Source organism: Amblyomma americanum, chromosome 6 (assembly GCF_052857255.1).
Source record: "Amblyomma americanum isolate KBUSLIRL-KWMA chromosome 6, ASM5285725v1, whole genome shotgun sequence".
In the NCBI taxonomy this organism is placed as follows: domain Eukaryota; kingdom Metazoa; phylum Arthropoda; class Arachnida; order Ixodida; family Ixodidae; genus Amblyomma; species Amblyomma americanum.
Window position 1 is genome coordinate 56427412 of NC_135502.1, and position 20833 is coordinate 56448244.

The following is a 20833-nucleotide window of genomic DNA, read 5'->3' on the forward strand; positions in this document are numbered from 1 at the left end:
TAGCCTGTTCCCATGACGGGGCTATAGAGCGGGCTGCAATTAATACAGAATTCTGATAAAAGGGATGGTAGTTGCATTTAACATCGCTCTTTTTTGGGTTGAGAAACGGCGCTTTAGCCACTTCAGTGACTCACAGAAGTATTTGGCCGTGTGCTGAAATATTTACTTCGCGCACATAATAACAGCGCACTTCACTTACACAATTATTCACACTTTCACGAATTAATCGCGCAAACAAAAATATGGGTCTGAGGAAGAACATTCTGTGGTGGCAGGACCTTTGAAAAAATAAAAAAGAAAACAACTTTTTTCGTATTTTGACTGCCCGTGGATTCTTGGACATTGCTGGTATCCTGCTGAACGTAAGGATTTCTTCGACGTAATATCACATACATTTTGTCTAGAGAGCACACCAATGCTCCTTCTGATTTAAATAGCAGCTATGTTGCAACAACAGTCGCTGAACTGCTTCACTTGTTAACACCTTTCGCGCAGTCCCCACGTTTCCCAGCTTTCTGGGGCATTAAATTCCAGCTCATGCACGGACACACGTGAACACACGCACTTAATACATGGCAGAATAGACGAAGTGCATGGCAGCATGTCATAACAAAGGTGCCGATCGCTGTCCCACCATCAGAATTGGTAAAATGCGTTCACAAAATAATGTTGGCGAAAAATATTTTCGGTAAATATTCTTGCCGGCGCTCGAGAGATATTTACACTGCCGCAGAGTTTAACGGCATGTTTCTTGTATGAAAGATGTTTATTTGTTCCCTGCAACAACTAACAGTTATTTAAGCTATTCATCCTTTTAACAGAGTTTGTATAAATTCAGAGACTTAATTAGAACATCAATTTCATCGGAACTCTTGTTCTACGCAGCATAAATGGCAAAGAGAGCCTGAAACACTCACTCGTGAACAGCTGTTCATGTCTCACTGGTGTTATATAATTTCGCAATACACGATCAACGATCCCTAATGCGCACGAAATTCCATGGTCAGCTGTTTTACAGCGAACAAATATCCGTACTCGCTTTGCCAAATGGAGCTCATCAAGCATCAAGGTAGGCTTGTTTCCCAACCTTAATCATTGTGTCGTGCATGCACGCTATCGAAAGCGTCGCTCACCAATGTGTCGGCTGCACAGTATCCATAAAACTGCAGTCAACGGTCGTTTTTACTTTTTTGACATAACGCCTGATTTAAGCACGTGAGCAACAACAGGCACCACGAGACAAAAAGTAGGAACTGTGCTGGTAGCAAAACACATGTGCGGCGCCTTTATGAAAGAGCCGCGGTCTCTTCATTTTGAACACCTTTGTACACGACGTTGTCTTTGTCATGGAAACAAAAATCGAACAGCGCACTTTGTGCAAACAATCCACGGCCGAAAGAGGGCGTTTCAAAGCCTTCGTCAGTTTTGCCGTGGTGAATGCGTCCCAGAGCACGCAACACAACACGATCTTCACGACGATCTTGTGCTCGCATGATCACTGGCAGTTAGGAAAACCTCGAGTGTAGTCCAAGTCACCGTCGCACCTGCGCTCAAGTCGACGTGAGGACCGCCCAGTAGATGGCGTTGAACAGGATGAACGCTAGCGGGAATATGTAGCGGCAGTGCCTGTCGATGCCGTTGGCAATGTCACGAGGCGTCAGCGGTGTGATGAGCGTACAGACGAACGGTTCGTCACCCCCGAATGATCGCACCGACATTGGAGATCGCGGCGGGGAATCCGGAAGCTCCGGAAGCGAGGGGGGCTCGAGGTCGGACAGCCGAAGAACTGTGGGCCCTCCCGCCCTGATGCCGCCGGCGTTGTTGTTGTTCCTCTTGTACTTGTTGACCTGCAGCGAGCACTGTCCCTTGGCATTCTGGCCCGGGAATAGGCCCGTGTGCTGAGGTTGCTGCTGCTGGGGTAGCTGCCCCTGCTGCGAGGACGGTGAAAGCAAAGAAACATCGCTGTTACCTGGTGTACTCTTGAATCTCATACCGTGCACACAGTGCCTCTTGTGCATTGTTTCGGCTACACTATTGCAAAGCGCAGATACCTTCGGCTCGGCTCTAGTCCATAAATGACGGCAGATGCGTCTTATCCTTTTGCACGTGTTCTTTTAGTCAGACAGCACTTCTAGCTTACCCCCAGCGATTTCGACGATGTCTCACGCGAAGAAAATGAAGCCTCAGCCAGAATCACTAATGGAATGGGTGTGCATGGCAATAGACCAAGCAAGGCTCAATTTTGGGGTGGCCCTGCAGGGTAAGGATGACAACATATCGTATGGCACATGAGGCATGTCCCGAATGTGGTTAGGACACCCGAAATTCGCCCTTGAAATGACCTTGGCCGAATTTGACTGCCGATGAATCTAGGCGTGCTCGGGTGAAAGACAGGCTTGAACTATAGTCTCAAAATGGAATTGGCCCACCTCCGAAAATGGGCTTGGCCCACCCCCGAAAAATTAGAAACTGAGTTGACCCACGTTCGGAACCGGCCTCGGATACCCCCGGAAATGGTTTGACCCACCCCCAATATTTGGATGACCTCCTGAAATTTGGGTAGCCCGCCGTGCTTTCGCATACTTCCTGCTTAGCAATGCTGAACCGCCAGCCATATTTTTTCTATCCGTGGACGCATAATTTCCCACGTGTGCCTAAATGAATGCCGAGTTATATACGCTGTCAACTCATGTTCTGAAAAAGTAGGCTGCGCAAAATATATATAATAAGCCCTGAAGCGAGAAATTTCGTTGTTTTTTTTGTTAAGGACCCACACTTACCCTATTTTTGTCTGAGATATGTTCAAAAGACGCAATGTGCATACTTTGCAGTAATGACCTAATTCTAAATCTCTTTCTCCAGTCGGCGCGCCTTACCTCAAGGGCGTTGATGACGTTGATGTAGGTGCTGCCGTTATAGGAACCAGCGGAAGCTAGCGAGGCCTGGCTGTCGATGCGCCGGATGCCCCCCTGGCGGCGCCGGTTGTCCTTGTGGTATATGTAGTTCACCATTGCGTACTCCAGCAGGATGAAGAACACGAACGCTGCTCACGATCGGGAGAACAGAAAGAACGAGCTTAATTAGCGCCAGCAAGAATGATCGATGCATTCATCTTGTGACGTGTGTAATAGCATCGCATTAAGTATTATGTTGCCAGCTACGCTCAGACTTGTGGTCTATATGACGGCACTACAAGCTAATTACTTCCAGATACTGTCCGGGTGCGTAATTATTCTTTTTTTTTTGCGTTTTATAACAGGATTAACGCACAAGTAGACTTCAGAACTATGCGTTGTTTACAGCGTAATGCTTTAAAAGCATGAAACAAGGCGATACGAATGCGGGGTTACTTTTGTCCAGCAGAGTTAAAACTGGAAGTCATGCAGTAGGCTGAAAGGTCATTCAGTCTCTGCGGCTAGTGTGATGTACGGAACGAAGGAATACGGCGCAAAGAAACGTGGACGGGAGGAGAGTGACACGGAATTTCTCTTCACCACAGCGTGATGTAACTGTGTGAGTAGAAACGTCACATTCTCAAAGCACGCATTAAGTGCGACAGCCCCAACATGGAAACTGTTGACATTTTCGGTGTGTTTTCATGCTTGAGCAACGCTCCACTACTTTAGAAAGAGCAGCTGTTCATGCATTCATGCACATAGCTTTTGAAATGTGTCTCTCTCTGAAAGCAGGAGTATAAGGATTGCGGAAGAAAGAGAAAGAAGAAAGAGGTGTAGGTTAGGTGACAGCAACTTCAAAGAGACCAATCAGACATGCCTGGGAACTGACGAAGCGGCGACAAAAATCCTTTGCTGAACGGCATATGGGTCCGGGTTGCAAAATTCGAGTTACTGAATTAAGGCGAGGCGCTGGCACTAAAGGATGCTTTAAAGGACTTTTGGATGATGTTGCTGCAACAGCAACCAAATGCCGGGTACATGTCCGTGATTACGTTGTAGAGCCACTGGGACTAGAGGCGACCCCAGCAGCAGTTCTTTCTGTCACGGTACGCCGAAACCACCTCCTGACCTGTCCGCAGAGGTTTAGACGGATTTGAAACTCCGCTGTACCGAAGGCAAATGGATTGGACCTGCCCAGGCACGCGCCCATGGTGAGGCGTAGTACTTGCACTTTTCTCTTATTCCTCTTCACCAGCTTCATTTATTTCCTCACGGCGCGGATCAGGAATAAGGAAGTTACTGTACATCCCCACCCACGCAAAATGTTTTTCTATGGACATTACGTGACGTAAAAAACTAATCATAAACCATTACTCTTCAAAACTCTTTGTAATTAAAACATAATTGCTTGTCGCTCCACGATGCAGCTGGGGCTTCATTATTGAATTAGATAGTAGGTGCCCATTTTGAAGAAGAAAATGAAAGTAATAAAATGTGCCCGCATTTTGTTTGTTGTTCGTGATTTTGAGACAGTAGGATGAACGGCCACGATTGCCTCGTATTCGTCTCTTTCAAGGAGCTCAAAGTTTTTGCATTTTAGTCCATGCCCTACTTGAGGTATAATCCACCGATGTTGCTCTCCCGCGTGCTTTTCTTTTGTCTTTATTGTGTACAGGTGTATAGCAACCTCTGCCTCCCTATTCTTGGTCGATCCCCCAGTGTGGGTATGTGCCATCTTTTGTAAGGCTAACAAAAACAACAAGAGCATATCGAGTTCGTTGAGAAAGTAAGCAGCACCGACGGGAGGAACCCCTGTGTGTGTCACGTGGGACGCACTCACTGGTGCAGGCGAGGTACCAGACGTCGAGGGCGTGCACGTAGGGCACCTTGGGCAGCTTCTCGCGGATGGACTTTCCCCCGGTGACCAGGGTGAGGAAGGCGGTCATGGCCATCGTGACTCGCGCAGGCGCCGCCGGGATGTCGATCCACAGCGAGAACCACGAGGTGATGACGAACGTGGCGCCCGGGATGTAGATCTCCAGCAGGAAGGGGCCGAAGTCTCGCTTCAGCGTGAACTCGCACATGATCACCGAGAAATTGCCGGCCGCCACTGAAGAAGGTGTGAAGAAGAGGGCAATCGAGTCAGCATCCACCGTATAGGCTAGACATGTTGCAGCTCATCTCACACGCGACTCGGAGAAGAACGCGAATAGCGAAGACAGCGCGGACTACCCTGCGAAGACTATAGCACAACTCTTGCTGTCCCGTCAACATAGCCACACAAGAATGCCGCCTCACGCAGAGAAGAACGCATTCTCAAAGACAACGCTACGGTTTAGAAATGCATGTACATATTTTCTGTTCTTAAGTAATTTATTTCTAGTACTGTTTTTTTTCAACATTGTGCCATGCAGCGCCTCTCCCTATTCAGCACAACCACCTCTACCAGTAAGACATCAAGTTGGGCTAGTCGGTTCGTAGTTGATAAGAATAAATACTGCGCGAAGTCGACGGGACAAGGAGAGACACAAAGACGCACCCCTTGTCCCGTCGACTTCGCGCAGTTTTTATTCGCATCAACCTCTTCCGGAAGATCCTGTCTGGCAGTTTTGTCTATTTCGACTAGTTACATGCACTGGAGAGGTTGCTTTGCCTGCAAGCTCTTCGAAAGCGCGTGGATTTTGGCTCGATGTAGCCAAAGTTTGTTGGGCCACAGTGCCGAGGGTAACCGCATTTACAAAATTCTAAAAATGGTATGGATATTACTTACGGTTGGCACACGCCTCTCAGTAATTAAGGAGCCTAAGAGTAATAGTTAAAAAATTACCTATTCAAGACTAGTTAACAAGCCTGCTGTTAGCAAGTCTTTGCTGTATTCTGATGTACTACACCGCTGAAAATGCTATGCCGAAGAAAGCGCTCTTTAACTCAAAAAGCCTAAAAATTGTGTAAAATCTTAGGTGAAACACCCTGTACATGTTCGCATGGCCAGCGAACTCCTCAGACGCATATCATGAAGGCAATGCTATAGTTTTTATACGTCTTGTGCGCAAAGAACTTACCGTTCGTACGAATACGCAAAGCAAATCAGACGTTTTGCCTTCCTGTTATCGGGATGTGCATCGGGTGGAGCAATGCGCGGGCGAAATGACGACGCCCGTAATTAGACCACATTGTCAACTGGTAAGATAATCAGCCGAATTTCCTCCAAAATTTACGTGTTTTTATCCCCAGTTTTTTCAACAGCCCTGCGCATTGGAGACACGATTACCTATTTTTCCGTAATCGGTGACGTGGCTGGTGCAGTTGTAGTCGAGCATCTGGAAGCCGGTTACTGCGAAATTGTCGCTGAACTGAAGCGACTCTTCGGGATCCCAGTTTAGCACCATGTTGTTGGTTGACAGCGTACCTGTGGGACGAGTAGTGTGATATAATGGATTCACCCGCGCAAACCTTGATAACCATCGACAAGCACAAAGAACGGTGACAAATCCAGCTTCGGTTGCGACAATATTCGTTGTGTGAAAACCACAATGCGCATTCGTGTCTGAAGCACCGCTTGACCTTACGCAGAAAGTCCGCGAAACTGACGTAGCTCAGTTTTGGATGCTCGATTTCAGTCAGACCTTTGGAAGCTATAGAATGTCAGTAGGCTGCCAGCCACAGCAAGAATCTGTACTAAAAAAAAAGAATACAGGCCTGGTTTTTACTTAAGGATTCCCTCTAGATGTATTCTAACCTGTTGAACGTTTCAGCTAATTTTGGTGCACAGAAAAAATATATATATAAATGGAGAAAACAGTGCGGCAGGGCCGTGCATGCGTACACGCTCAAGAATGCCGCAGTATATACTTACTACTCTGAATCTTCAGGCTGCATCGCTGCTTGTCGAGCGGGTACTTGTGGAATTCCATTTCACAGGTTAGCTTCGTGTTTAGCCTGGTCAGGAAAGAAAGAGAGAAATCGGCGTTATTCGTACTTCCCAATTCACGAAGGAGAAAGCTTAGAAAAGGCAGCACCCGCAGTGTACGTACAAAATGAGATCGCTGTCATATGCTGCGCGTACTTCGTGCCGTTTGCATGCCTCCTGCAGTTTTCACTTTTCTAAATATACAGGTGTCTACAACGAGAGAGAGATTTTACTGGCAGAGTTACGGCTACTACCTAAGGAGAGGCTGTCTTCCTTCTCTGTCAGAATGACAGTTCAGGATATGAAAAACCAGGGGGAAATAGATAATACCCCTATCCCCCAACGCTGTGGTTCTAGCTAGCCTCGGACCAACTGGCGGGTTAGTTGACTTAGACGACTCTGGCGCGCGATATCCTCGACGCTTAATGCGGCATCGCATTTTCAAATTCTTTCTCTCCAGTGAAGAACGGTATAGCGTACCGGCGGCTGAGGTGCACCTTGCCGTCTGGCAGCACGATGACTAGCACCGAAGAGGAGCCCGGCAAGGAACCGCTGTAGTAGTCCAGCTGTCCTGCCCCGGAGTTGACGACGTTGCTGACCTCGACATTGGGCAGCCAGAGCCTCTCGGCATGCCAGCGGTCTCCTTGGATGCGCGCCTCCGGTTGCAGCGCATCGGCGTCATACTCCAGCCGCTGGTCGAACCACGTCTGTCGCAGCCGCAGGTGGGCCGTGTACTCCTGCGCCACGGCGGGAGACAGAGGAAGAGAGTGAAATTAACAGGCGCGTCCTGTAGAGTGCGTGCGTGTGGGCTTTCGCGTCCCGGGCAACGTACATGGGCTGTGAAGGACGCCGTAGTGGAGGGCTCCGGATTGGTGATAGTCAATGTGAAGATGACGACTACTTGTGGAGCCGTCATTGCGCAGAATCTCGATAAAGGCTATGTCATAGGCTTTCCAAGAGGTCACAATGGTTGTCGATCGTCAGTGAAGGCTAAATGCACTGCATTTAGCCTTCACATTCCCTAGTGAGTCCGGAGGACTTCAAGCTCTTGCATGCGGCGCGTGATACTTCTTAAATGAGTGCCCCAAGTGCCGCATTTTGTGACGTTTCATTTTCCTTTCGGGCTGGGCTCTTTGTAGTAGGAGTCGTCCCCCACGGGCTACGTCATCGGAAGGCTGCGACCAATCACACAGAACCAAAGGAAAGAGAAACTAGAGGCTATAAAATTCGGCGCCAGATTATACGAGATCGCTGAGTGAGCAACTATAACTTTAAATAGCCCACAATTGATACAAGCAGACAAACAAGGGCACGCCCGGAGAGTAAACAAAACGAACCACTGCTAGCGGACAGGCCACCGCTTTCCAACATCTTACTAAATAGCCGACTTATCTGAGAAGTGTTAGGCGGTGGACACGCAGATACGAAAGTAGAAGCGTGTGCTCGAGCCCCCCCCCCCCAGGCGCTTTTCAGCAGCACAAATACGGTTGTGTTATCGCATCTTCAAAACATGAGGTAGCGCGGCGCCTCGGCGACCAACTGTGCCACAGATAAGGCTTGCACGCGTCAAAGTGAACTGGGAAGACGCAACATCGCATCGCTGACCGTCGTGCCTAATAACGCTGGCGCCCGACTGGAGCCCGCTCTAGGCAAAAGACGTGAAGGGCAGGTCTGTTTGCCTGTTCACTTTTATTAGCCAGTGGTGCCCAGCCGTCCCTGCATGCGCCGTTTAGACGTAATTGCTCGGCGCGTGGCCCCCGGGAGAGCGTCTTGGTCAGCGCATCCACCGCGTGCGGATAAACAATAAGGTAAGCCGAGTTCATCGAGATATCGCAGGCGTTTTATCCCTTACGCAACGGGCCTGAACACGTGCTACTTGGACTTTAGCAAGCACGCATGGAACACTCACGCTACGTCTCGTCTCACGCTTGGCGCCAAACGGCGAGCTGTTGCACAACGTCGAACATGTCGACGTGCGTAGCGCTGTTTACGGACAGGTCTTGCATAGTATGTGCTATGATATGGGGGGGGGGGGGGGGGGGGGGGGGAGGGGTATCGTCACAGATCTGCACTTGGCAATGTGAGACGACATAGTGGAGAGCTCCGAATAATTTATACACCCCTGGGTATAAATTATACCCATGTATATCTTGCGTACTACACGTATACGACACCGCTTTTTTGCGCAGCAACCCGAAAACTTGCGCCCTCTAGCGTAGGCTCAAGAAGGTCTAAACTTTTACTGTGCGAGTGTTGCCTTATGTGCGTTTAAACAAGAACCGCCAGTCTCTCTGGAATCGACCGCATTGACTACATGGCGTTTCACATGAAAAGAAAATATTTGCGCATTGTCATGGAAATAAAACCACGCGCGATGAGGATTGTGTGATATTCGAGTCGGTGCCAGATGTTTCAAGCGCTATCACACGCGATAGGTAGTGCGTCTGCTTAGTGTCCTATATTGTAAGACAGTTTCAAAAGTCGGTGTTGAGAATAATATTTGTGTCAATAAAAGGATAGCGAATTGTTAAATGAAATAAACATTTCATGTAAAAATGCTCTATTTTTTTTTTATTTCTTCAGGTTTAGGCATACATGGGTTAACGTACACTGCCAATCGCACAGCACACAGCCGTATTCGCATCTTCATCGAAATGCGTCCGCCGCGTAGGGATTCAGCCCCGCGTCCTTGGAATCAGCTGCCGAACGCTAAAGCCACGACGCCACCGCGGCACGTTATGCAGGGGTGTCCCATCGACTCATATTGAAAGGCATGGCTTTCGTCGTGCCTTTCGTGAGCTAAACAGCTTTGATGATAGTTTTCGAGAAGCAGCTAGCTTATCTCCAAAATAAAAAATCGGCAGCCATCTCGCACCTCTACGCATTCAAGCAAAATATGCAAGAAGCTACACGCCGGTAAACCGTCCTTTTATTAACGTTTTCGCCCATAAAATTTATTCTGAATGAACTGCCTTAACTATATTCCTTGAGTAGTGAACTGCACTGTATGCAAGTTGCTTCCAGTCAATGGAAGGCTTCGCGTTGTATATCTTCGCACGTTCTTGCCTCATTCGTTATGTGCATTGCTAACGTAAGAAAAGTAATGCCCTGTTCAAGCTGCAGACCCAGAAATATAACAACTAATAAATTTTGCTCGTGTTCGGCTAATAACAAAACTTCCATTACTCAGCATTCCTTATGCTCACTTCGCGGATAAGACGGATAAGTTAATAGTTATCGGTTTTACTGTGAGCATAGTCATAGCGCGCGGAACTGGCGGAGCGAGCAACAGAAGGACTACACTGATGCGTCACGGTTGCTTTTTGTGCAGCTGTTTGCGCAGGCTAGTGCCGTGGATGCACGGAGCCAGCGCGCATCGCCGTATCAGATGCACGAGAGCGAGCGACCTTGTCCCTGGAAGCAGCGTCCGCGCCCGGGAATTACTTTCACGTGGGGCCGCGCTGCGGCCGCTATCGGGCGGCTGTCAGTAGCAACCTAATGAGCGCAATCGCCGACACCGCGCTGAACCGTCGAAAAAAGAAGGTACAGGTGGCGCCAGTTTCTGGTGGTATCATGTCCACACAGCCGTCTTGGAGGGCATCGTGCCAAATTAATCGGCATACAAATGGGAGTAAAAAAAAGTTAAAGTAGGGTTTTAGCCTAGTCAAACCGAGAAGACGTGCGAAAGCATTTGTTTAGCCTGCTTGGCTCATGGTTTTGCTTTGCTGGGTCGTCGGCACGTCTGGCGACGACATTCGACTCTGGTTAAGCGTTGATCGAGGTTAAGCTGATCTGATCTGTTCGCGCTGTATATGGAAGTTGATGAAGACGACGATGTGCACTGCACAGCGCGCGGGTATGTTGCAGTTTAACACGAGTTTTGGCTTAATAATTCTGTTCCATGCAGTTCCTCTCATTATTATTATTATTATTATTATTATTATTATTATTATTATTATTATTATTATTATTATTATTATTATTATTATTATTATTATTATTATTACTATTATTATTATATTATTATTATTATTATGATTATTAATTTTGAAGTCAAAACTTTCATCCTTTTCTGTTCATGAGGAAGAATCCTCCAGTGTTGCTCTCCGCGGGCTTTTCATTTTAATTACCTGAATACAGGTGAACAGTCACCCGATTCTTGGCTGATCCCCCCGTGTGGGTATGTGCCATCTTTTGATATAGCCGCCACGGTGGCTGAGTGGCTATGGCGCTCGGCTGCTGGCCCGAAAGACGCGGGCTCGATCCGGCCGCGGCGGTCGAATTTCGATGGAGGCGAAATTCTAGAGGCGCGTGTGCTGTGCTATGTCAGTGCACGTAAAAGAACCCAGGTGGTCGAAATTTCCGGAGCCCTTCACTACGGCGTCTTTCATAGCCTGAGTCGCTTTGGGACGTTAAACCCCATAAACCAACCAACCAACCAGCCATCTTTTGATAGGCTAACAACAACATAACACGAGGCTTGATTGGCTGCGGCGATAGCATAGTGCTCTTGTGCATTGGCCAGAGAAGCTGGCCCGTTTGCGCCGCTGCGGTATCGAGACCCAGTTGCGGCAATATTTATTCTATTTCTGTAAGTTGGCCAAGGTCATCCTCAAGGTCATGCAAGCCACAAGGTTACTGGCTGAGTTTGACCCCGTGAAATGTAGTGTTCTCGCAGTAAAATTTCGGGAATCACCTGCATTCGTGTTTTTGGAAGGCGTCGCCATCGAAGAAATTGCAGACCAGTCCCTATACTTCTGTCAGGAACAGGCGCATTGACAAGGGTCTCGGTTTGCTTGTAAGCAACATGATGTCAGCCAGGTAAAGTTTTCCGGGCTCCTGGAATCGGCGTCGCAACAAGCACCTAGCATTTTCCTTGCGAATGTAGTTGCCACCACGCCTCTCTCATTTAAGGTAACCCCGCCGCGGGCTTTGCGAGGTCAGTGCGCGCTGAATGACCTCAGGTGGTCGAAATTTATTCGAAGCCTTCCACTACTGCCGGAAACTCTCATAGCCAATGTGCAGCTTCGGGACCGCGCACACCACCACCCTACTTCGAGGTATCGCCTGCGGCTAAGAAAAACTTTTGAAGATGTATGGCTGCTTTAAGATGGTTGACGCCACGCACGTAGTAAAAACATTACGAGTTGACCGGTACCACACTACGTCTTCCTTTGACGCACCAAATTTTTTTCATAGCTGGCTACGCATTTGAGTGGTTATGAAGCAAAGATGGTTCCCCCTAGCTTCTGTACTGGCATATTTCAGGACCACCGTTCTTCTTTGCATGTCTAGGTGCTCGAACATAGTTTGTTGTTCGTCCGGTGAGTCACTTAGCAAGGTGATGTCACCAGCGAAGCGCAGATTACCGGTATTTTCCCTATTAACTTTTATCCCTAACTTTTTCAAATCTTGATCTCTGAATACCTCCGGCAAAATACCGTGTTATAGTACTAGAGATTGCGTCGCCCTCCCTTACACCCATCCAGATTGAAAGGGTATTACTTTCATTGCGGAGGAATATGGCGACTGTGGAGTCGCTATAAACATTTTTCAGTATTTTTACATATGCCTCTTCTACACCACGGTTAATGCCTGCAAGACTGTTGGGGTGTCGACTGAGTCAAACGCTTTCTCGAAATTAACGAAGGCTATGTATAGGGGTAAGCCATATTTTGTGCGTTTCTGTGTCACCTGGCTAATAGTGTGAACATGGTCTATATTCGAGTAGCCTTTAAGAAAGCCAGCCGGGTACTAGGTTGATTGAAGTCTAAGGTTGCCTTGACTCTATTACCGGTTACCTTAGTAAATGATTTGCAGGCAACGGACAGTAAGTAATCCACATGTTCGGAGTAACAAGGTCGGGTAGATTTTCTGCCATCCATTCTTGAGTTGTGCAGGCTGTGTGGGAAGGTGCGGAGTCTTGCAGAAAAACATACGGCATCTCGCGTGCTAAAGCAGTAGTCCAGGGCTTCACAACCGTGGCCAGTACCTCAGTGTAAGCAACAGCATTTACTCTGGCATCTTGAAGAAAAAATGTGGAGACATCAGGTCTCCTCCGCTACCCACGACGCCCAGGACCATCACTGATGTTGGAAATTTTGTGCGCATGACAGTTGGAACATTCTTGGGGCTTTTACACAGCCAGTGATCATTTTTGTAGCGATAGCTGCATTACGGTAGCATTTCGAGCCTTCAGCGTGGCGGCACGTGGCGGTGGCGGCACCGCCACGTTGTCACGTGGTGCGGAGCAGCTGCCGGCGGCGCGGCGCCGTGGCTGATCACGTGGTTTGTCACGTGGTTGGTCACGTGACGAGCCATGTGGTGCGGCGCGCCGGCGATCGAAACCGAGCTGCCAAAGCTGTGCGCATGCTCCGTGTCAAACGGGACGAAGGTGAGGAAGGAACGCCCAGCGAAACGGAGCGGCGAAAGACTGGCTTTGCAATTCAACTGAGCAAGTTCCACTCGGCCAGCTGTATCTACCGCGTCACTCCAGGTTTAACCAGAGCTAAACCTCCGCCAATTTTTTTGCAGTTTTTCTTCTGGTCCTGAATAAAGTTTTTTCATCGGAGAAAAACCCAAACATTCCAGGTTCCTCTGGGTGCTTCGTTTGTTCAGAAGGCGCTTGGCTCTGGTCAGGCGGTTCTCTTTGGTTTTCTCAGACAAGAACTGTCCTTCTCGCATAACATATTACTAATATCGAAGGTATTCATTAACTACACGTCTAACAAAGGCCTTGTCAACCTCCACCTTCTTGGCAAGAGCCTTTATCGACTTGCCAGGGTCTTCATCAATGATACCTTGGACGTGACTGATAAAGCCAGGCGTCCTACAAGTGTCAGGAGGTCGACAATGTCGTTTCCTTTGGAAAACAACGCCCACATCAGCCCTCGCAGCCTGAAATTCTTTCCGAACTTTGAACCCGAACGATCGGCAACCTTCAAGAATGATGCGATCTCTGAACCGGGGTGTCCTGCAGCCAAGGACAAGATAACTGCATGCCTCTTCATTTTCTGAGTTAGTGGAAGTTCTGCCATGGTCACCTGCTGCGAAAAAAAGATTTGTAACTATGATGTAGAGTATATAGAACGACACCTATAATGTGTGTTCTGAAATACCTGCCGCGCTTACTTATGTCGGTTAGCCTACGCTTATTGATTAAACTCGACAGGTGTGTCAATTCTGTTTTATCAGTGGGGTTAGAAGCTTCCTTTATCTCGCGTTTCTTAAATCAGATGTCTCGTTTCCTGTGGGAGCTTGCCAGAATTCTGTCCAGCTACCCTATACCCCCTGCTTATACATATTGCGCACTCCGTAAGGCTATTTGTGAGAACCTCATTAATTGCTTGAGCACTAAGGCCGTCGTACTCGGTTAAAGCGGGATATCTGTTCTGAAGCGAGAATCTAAATTCTTCTGCTTTCCCTTTTAGTTGCAAACTCGCTGATGGGACGACGTATGTCAGACGGCGAATTGGCAGCACGCGGGGCTGCGCTAAGCGCTTTCACATGCATGCCTGCTCGTGTTGTAAACTCGCCCACTGCCACGAGGGAGGCGTTCTGTCACTGCTCGTTTTCTTTTCCCCACGATCTGGTCGCTGTCTTGTTTCTAAGATAAGTGGGACGACCGAAGTGGCGGGCCACGCTAGTTTTGCAGCAGTCGCACGCGTGAGGAGAGGCAGTCAAATATACAGCAGCCCGCCGGCGATGGCTTTCTGGCAGCCGGTTGCTTCCAGTTCCCAGTGGTTTTCCCTAATGATGGCAGTGTTTTAGCCCCGACCTTCATATCAGATGGCATCCGCTTATCAGCTAGCGCATGAGTCGTGAGGTTTTTCTCGCGGGTCGCATCTCTTGTGCAGAGTGAGCGCCGGGCTCTGATAGAGGCTCCATCAACATATAGGCATGATAAAGAGTCCATAATGCATGATATTCCACGAGAAAATTGATGGAAAATAAAATCCGTCTCTGCTGACAGCGCTGCAGGTGTCAGTGATGCGAAAGCGATTATTTCACATGCAGATACATAGCGCTCCATGTGTGTTGGTATAGCTCCAATGACTTTGCGACTTCACTTGCCAACGACGATTACCTGCAACGCTGCTTGCAGACTAAAATGTGAACGGGGTAGTCACAGCTCTCCTTTTACGTAGGTTCATTGACGTCATCCGTCATCTGTCACGTCTAACCAACAGCTATATTTATATGTCATGTCTCGAAGTATCCATCCCTTCGAGAACAGAAGAGAGCAGCAGACTGTGCCATTTATGAATGCACGAGACTGCAGAAATGGGTGTGCCGTGCATAAAATTCCTCGCAATAATAACACGGTTCGAGGCTGCCTCCAGAGGGCTGCTGGACTACTAGGCCCTCCTACAGGACACATCTTCGAAACTTTCTTTTCTTCAATAAAAGTTATTTTCTCCATTTCTCTTTCCACAATTCATTCTGGCTTATAAACAGCGCACGAAGAACGAAAGCGAAAGTACACGAAGTGAAGGACCTGGTCTTTTAATGTTCCGTTTCATAATAACTTACAAATCCGGCAGATGTTCGCATATACTGACAGCAAAGTGCGGAATACTCTCTCGGAAGCGGTAAAAAAAGAGCTGCAGTTTTTTGTTGTTGATTGAAAACAGTATTCAGTTTCAGTTCTCGCCATAACTAAATGGCAGGCTGAAAAATAATGTGTTATCGCTTTCTGTGCGCTTTATCGAATCCTGATCTACTTCCAGTCACCTTAAATTCACTTTAAGAGCACGCTTGCTTACCTTTTTGTTGTTTTTCCGTCTCTTACGCCTGATGACGCCAGTTTCATTTCATGTCTAGTTATTGATGTATCTTGTTTCGGTACAAGTATCAGTGTATGCGTTTTTCATTACTACTTTATCTACGCGTACTTACTAAATGAACCGAAACAATACCAAATAGATACCGTATACCCCCGAGTAAGGACCGAGTAAGAAGTCAAGGAAGACCAACGCCGTTTCATCGTCGCTAAACCGTTGTACGCTTCCGATTCATTTGGGCGCTGTCTGTAACGGGATGGTGCTGCTGGCACAGCAATAACTATGAAACATTGTGTGCCACACAAACGCGGCTCTAACATGTCGTGGAAATGCGGGCACTGGTGTCGCGAGAAATGTCTTTGCATTTAAAAGATGACGGCTCAGCAGTCAATCACCTATGTGTCGTAACCAAACAAAACAACTGTGGTCACGAGAAAGTGAAACTACATACGTGGAAACAAAAACATACAAGCGTGCTCAAACAGGTCATATTTTGCGCGTAGTCGCGTGTCAGGAGCAGCAATTCCATCTGCTGCGGCCAGTTTTCAGTGTGGCGGCATAGAACACTATTACTGTGCTGCCATGATCAATGTTGAGTTGTGAAGCAAACGCTGCCGTTAATATCATAGAAGACTTATTCGCATATGTAGGAATGATATTATTTCTTCTGGCATAAAAATACGAATGATTTTCTCAGATAGCAGCGGCCGTGGTCAAAGTTTACAGCACCTCATTTTACCTCTATTTGGCAAAAAAACAAAGGACCCTTCTGGTGTCAGCGTCGGCAAGATAGCTCCGAAAGTTGCCCCAACTAACATATACAGGGTGTTTCTCCAAAGAATACGCAATTTTTTACAAGTTTTTTTTTTTTTTGGGGGGGGGGGGTGGTTAGAAGAATGCTTTGTTAGGCATAGCATGCCTCACCTAAGACTCTAAGATAGCATCAGAATGCACCTAAGACGTGCTAACGAGCAGGCTGGTTAACTAATATTGAATGCTCAACTTTCTAACTATTACTGTCAGGCTCCTTAATTATTGTGAGGCATGTAGCCCACCGCGATTAATATGCATATCAGTTTTTAGAATTTCGGAAACGCGGTTATCCTCAGCGCTGGCCGCAACAAATTTTGGCTACATAGCACCAAAATACATGCGCTTTCGGGACGCTTACAGGCAAAGCAACCTCTCCAGTGCACGTTAAGTCCAAGAAATGTTAAAACTGCGCAAAAGACGAGGACATAGGCAACAAGGAACATACAAAACACCACGGGCGTTGCCTATGTCCTCGTGTTTTGCGCAGTTTTAACGTTTCTTGGACTATGAACCAACTAGCCCGCAAGAACCTCCCACGTTAAGTCGTCGTAATAACCAAAATTTGTTGTGCCGCAACACCGAAGGTAACCGCTTTTTCGAAATTCTGAAAACAGATACGAATTTTAATTACGATGGGCTACATGCCTCTTAATAATTAAGAGCCTGACAGTGATAGTTAAAAAGTTATCTATTTAATATTAGTTAGCAAGTCTTAGCTGTATTGTGATTAACTACACCGCTGACAATGCTATGCCGAATAAAGCGCTCTTCTAACTCAAAAAACGTATTTTAAAAATTGTGTAAAGTCTTAGGTGAAACACGCTGTATATAAATTCCAATATACCGAAAAGAAAAAAATAGTGTACACAGAGCAATAAAGTAACATACTCATAGAGTTTCTTGATACCAATCCTTTCGCTCGGCTTCATGTGGGATGATTTGAGATAATCAGCTTATAAGACAAAATGGAAGTAGTTAGGCGAGGTCTGCTTGTAATTACTGGCTTGGTCCAAGTACGACTGTCCGTATCGTTATACGAATCACTTGAAGAAACTGTCTGGTTAACATAGAAACCCCGCTCAGGACAGAGATTTAAAATCCAAAGAGCCCTTAGGATGACGGTAAAAGTTTCGTCGAATTTCATGGCCGTGACAATATTCGCTATTTGCTCAGAGAGAAAAAGTGAAACTTTCTAGCGCTATAGCATGGAAACCGATTCTGGCAAGCGAGGTGAAATTTATTCAGCGGTTTTGTCCACGCGTCTTATCTTTCTCGTTGCTTTTCTTTCCTGTGGGTGATAATTGCTTGGCCTACGCAGCCTACCACATAGTGACAACGGCAAATAAGCACAAAGCAGCTCATGTTCGAGATGCCCTCTCAGTTCAGCTGTGGTTATTTTTTGTTTGTTTATTTGTTTACTCTTTATGGTCGGGGCACGCGAGTGCACGCGTCTTTAACTTTTGTGTGTAGGGCGATCCCGCCACCGCCTGCTCCTGTGCACCTTACACGCCGCCGCTCTGTTGCCTTGATGGGTAGCCATTATCCCCTCCCGCTCCGTGTTTTCCTTTTTTTTTTCCTCTTCCGGGGTCGGCTCCCCGCGGCTGCGGGGTGGGCGGCGGGGGACAACACGTTTTTCTTTTTTATTTGTTTCCCCTTTTTTCCCTTTCTATCTGCATCTTTTCTAGTATTCTTTGCCTCCGTTTGTTTCTTTTGTTCATGTGTCGTACATGTGTGCCAGTGCCAACTCCTTAAGAAGAGGAAGAAGACCCCTGTAACCTCAGTCTTGAGAAAGGACAGGCTCTGTCCGAAACGTCGACTCAAAATAAATCTATGGCTAAATGAAGCGTTTTCAACTTTGAATTTTTGCCTCTAGCAACCAAATACGTTTATCTTTCTCTCTCTCTCTCTCTCTCTCTCTATATATATATATATATATATATATATATATATATATATATATATATATATATATATATATATATATATATATATATATATATATATATATATATATATATATATATATATATATATATATATATATATATATATATATATCGAACATCGCGTCCGATGCTCTACCAACTGAGCTACGGCGACGGCTGTCCAATCTGCTGCTTTCGTGGGTATTTATGTTTTGCGTGTAAGCGAACCTTGAGAGTGTTCACGATATTCGGAGCGATATTCGGAGCTCGTGGGTTCGGATCCCACCGGCGGCATCGTTGTTTTTTCTGCTGCTTTATAAGTAATTTTCTTTAAAACCAATTGATTGGCTTTACAAATTAAAAAAATTACAAACATTCCCCTTGCACACCTTGGTTTCGGTGATTGTTGGCTTCTTTAATATATTTGTCAAACGAGCCCCTCATTTCATTTGCCTTGTATATATATATATATATATATATATATATATATATATATATATATATATATATATATATATATATATATATATATATATATATATATATATATATATATTACGGAAGCAAAACCTTTCTGTATGAAAGTGGCGGAGGACGTCTACCAGGCACACAGTTTTGATTAATACTGTTTACTACTTTCGCTGGCAAACATGAAAAAGCAGCTTAGTTGCGTAATGAAAAGCGCTAAATTCGCCTAGAACGAAGAAAGCACGTCAGATTGTAGCTGACTGCTCCTATACCTGCGAATCGCGATGTACAAAATTGTGTACACGGTTCCCTTAGATTGTTAAGGTTGAAATAAAGGTCTCGGACCACGGAGCCCGTATGCCACGACCTCTTTCGAAGCCAAAGGAGAAAAAGCGGCGATGACAAGTCGCTAAGACGCTCACCGTGTGCAGGTCGTTGGTAGAAGCCATGCTGTAGAGAACTATGCTCGTGTTGACGACGGCAGGACGACCTGCGGCAGCAGTTTGAACAACAGTACGCGTCGTGAGGGCTACGAGAACGCACAGAGCGCGCATTGCGGTCAAGTACTGTATAGGTTGTGCAGCACTTATGAGCGCGGTCATGCCCACAGCATGCGTGGAGAGGTGGAGGGCTTGTATGTAAATACACAAGCAGTGGGGGAGGGCAGCTTCAGAGCCTGTATGCCGTACTTTTCCACGCTGCTCATGGGGAAAGGGTAAAAGAAAGTCGAGGCGAGAGAAGTGCCCGGTGATAATGATTATGATGCAGGCGGAAGAAAGCATAGGTATATCGTCGGCGCAAACTGAAGCGCCAAGGAGAAAGGGGATTAAGAACAAGCTAGTAGGGTATACAATTCGAGTACTGTATACGACATTGGCTAACCTGCGCTTTTCAGTTTTGTTTATACATCTCAGGACACAGGAAGCGCAGTCGGTTTTTAACTGTACGCCTTTGTAAACATCTGAAAATTGAAGAGCAATCGCTAGAAGGAACAAAAAGAGCCGATGCTCCCTTATTCATTACGGGTCGAGTAGCAGAGGACACTACAGAATCTCTAAGCGTAATCAGTAGCAAGAACCTACAGGAACAGCATGAACGTTGCGGCAATTGTTTTATGAAGAAGCCATGAATATTTGCCGCCGTGGTATGCTCGCTCGTGCTGGAGATATCCTGCGCGCATTGTTCCAGCTCTGGGCCACAGGGCCCATACGCGTTTTTTCTTTCTTATGTTTGGAAACAACCTGCAACCCCTTTCGAAAGCAATCCTGACACTGCGCTCGTTTGTAGAAGCAGATACAAAGCAGACTGTAATATTACAAGCAATAGACCAGTCGCAAGTATGCAGCTTGAGTCTCCCGGTAAATCGGCTTCTGATATTTAGGCTTTAGCGGCATGCCTTCAACTTCACACTCAACAAACGGTCTGCACAATATAGAGGCAAAGTGTAAATAGTGTCCCAGTCACGCGCGAGGCAGTTTGCTTATTTTTGACAAGCTTTATATGGAGCCGGAACACTGGCGACGAGTGCAGGGTCTGCTCGCAAATGGGGCTGAGGCTAGCACCACGAGGAAGGTCTCTGACCCCACCAATACTTGGCCAAACACGTTAACCATAACGCTCTTTGACCAAGTTGCCCTTGTTCCATTGAAAAAGTAGTAATAACAATCGCTGCACGAACGTTCGTACTCGTCGAACGTTCATAGCTTGCTACATACATCTATGGCTACACTACATATCACAAGTGACACAGTACTTCGTCGTGGCCGCCACTTTTTATTTTTACTCTGCCTTTTGCTATTGGGGGAATTTCGTTATACTGAGAGCGAGCAGACTTTTTGTTGCTCTAGAACAGCTGTCACGAAGAAGTGGAACAAGGAAGAGGAAAGAGCGGAGGAAATGTGCCGACTCACTGCACACTAAACAATTTCTCACCCTTAAGGGTGTAAATCAGCTGTCCCCAGACAAGCACCCTTTTCCAATTGTTCGGCTCTAAAAAGGGTGCAGGGATCAGCACCCTTAAGGTAGGGTGCCCTTATG

The 20833-nt window shown here is 46.8% G+C and overlaps 1 protein-coding gene across 1 annotated transcript in view; it reads right to left on the minus strand.

Annotated features, from left to right (window-relative positions):
* Positions 1–242: 242 nt before the first annotated feature.
* LOC144093514 (glycine receptor subunit alpha-2-like) overlaps positions 243–20833 on the minus strand; it is a 30344-nt gene continuing 9753 nt past the window's right edge. The window contains exons 3-9 of the mRNA XM_077626978.1: positions 19219–19286; positions 7288–7544; positions 6754–6836; positions 6169–6306; positions 4738–5007; positions 2877–3043; positions 243–1931 (exon numbers count right to left, since the gene is read on the minus strand). Coding sequence (XP_077483104.1) covers positions 1551–1931; positions 2877–3043; positions 4738–5007; positions 6169–6306; positions 6754–6836; positions 7288–7544; positions 19219–19286 — 1364 coding nt within the window. The 3' untranslated portion in view covers positions 243–1550. The remainder of the gene's footprint in view (positions 1932–2876; positions 3044–4737; positions 5008–6168; positions 6307–6753; positions 6837–7287; positions 7545–19218; positions 19287–20833) is intronic.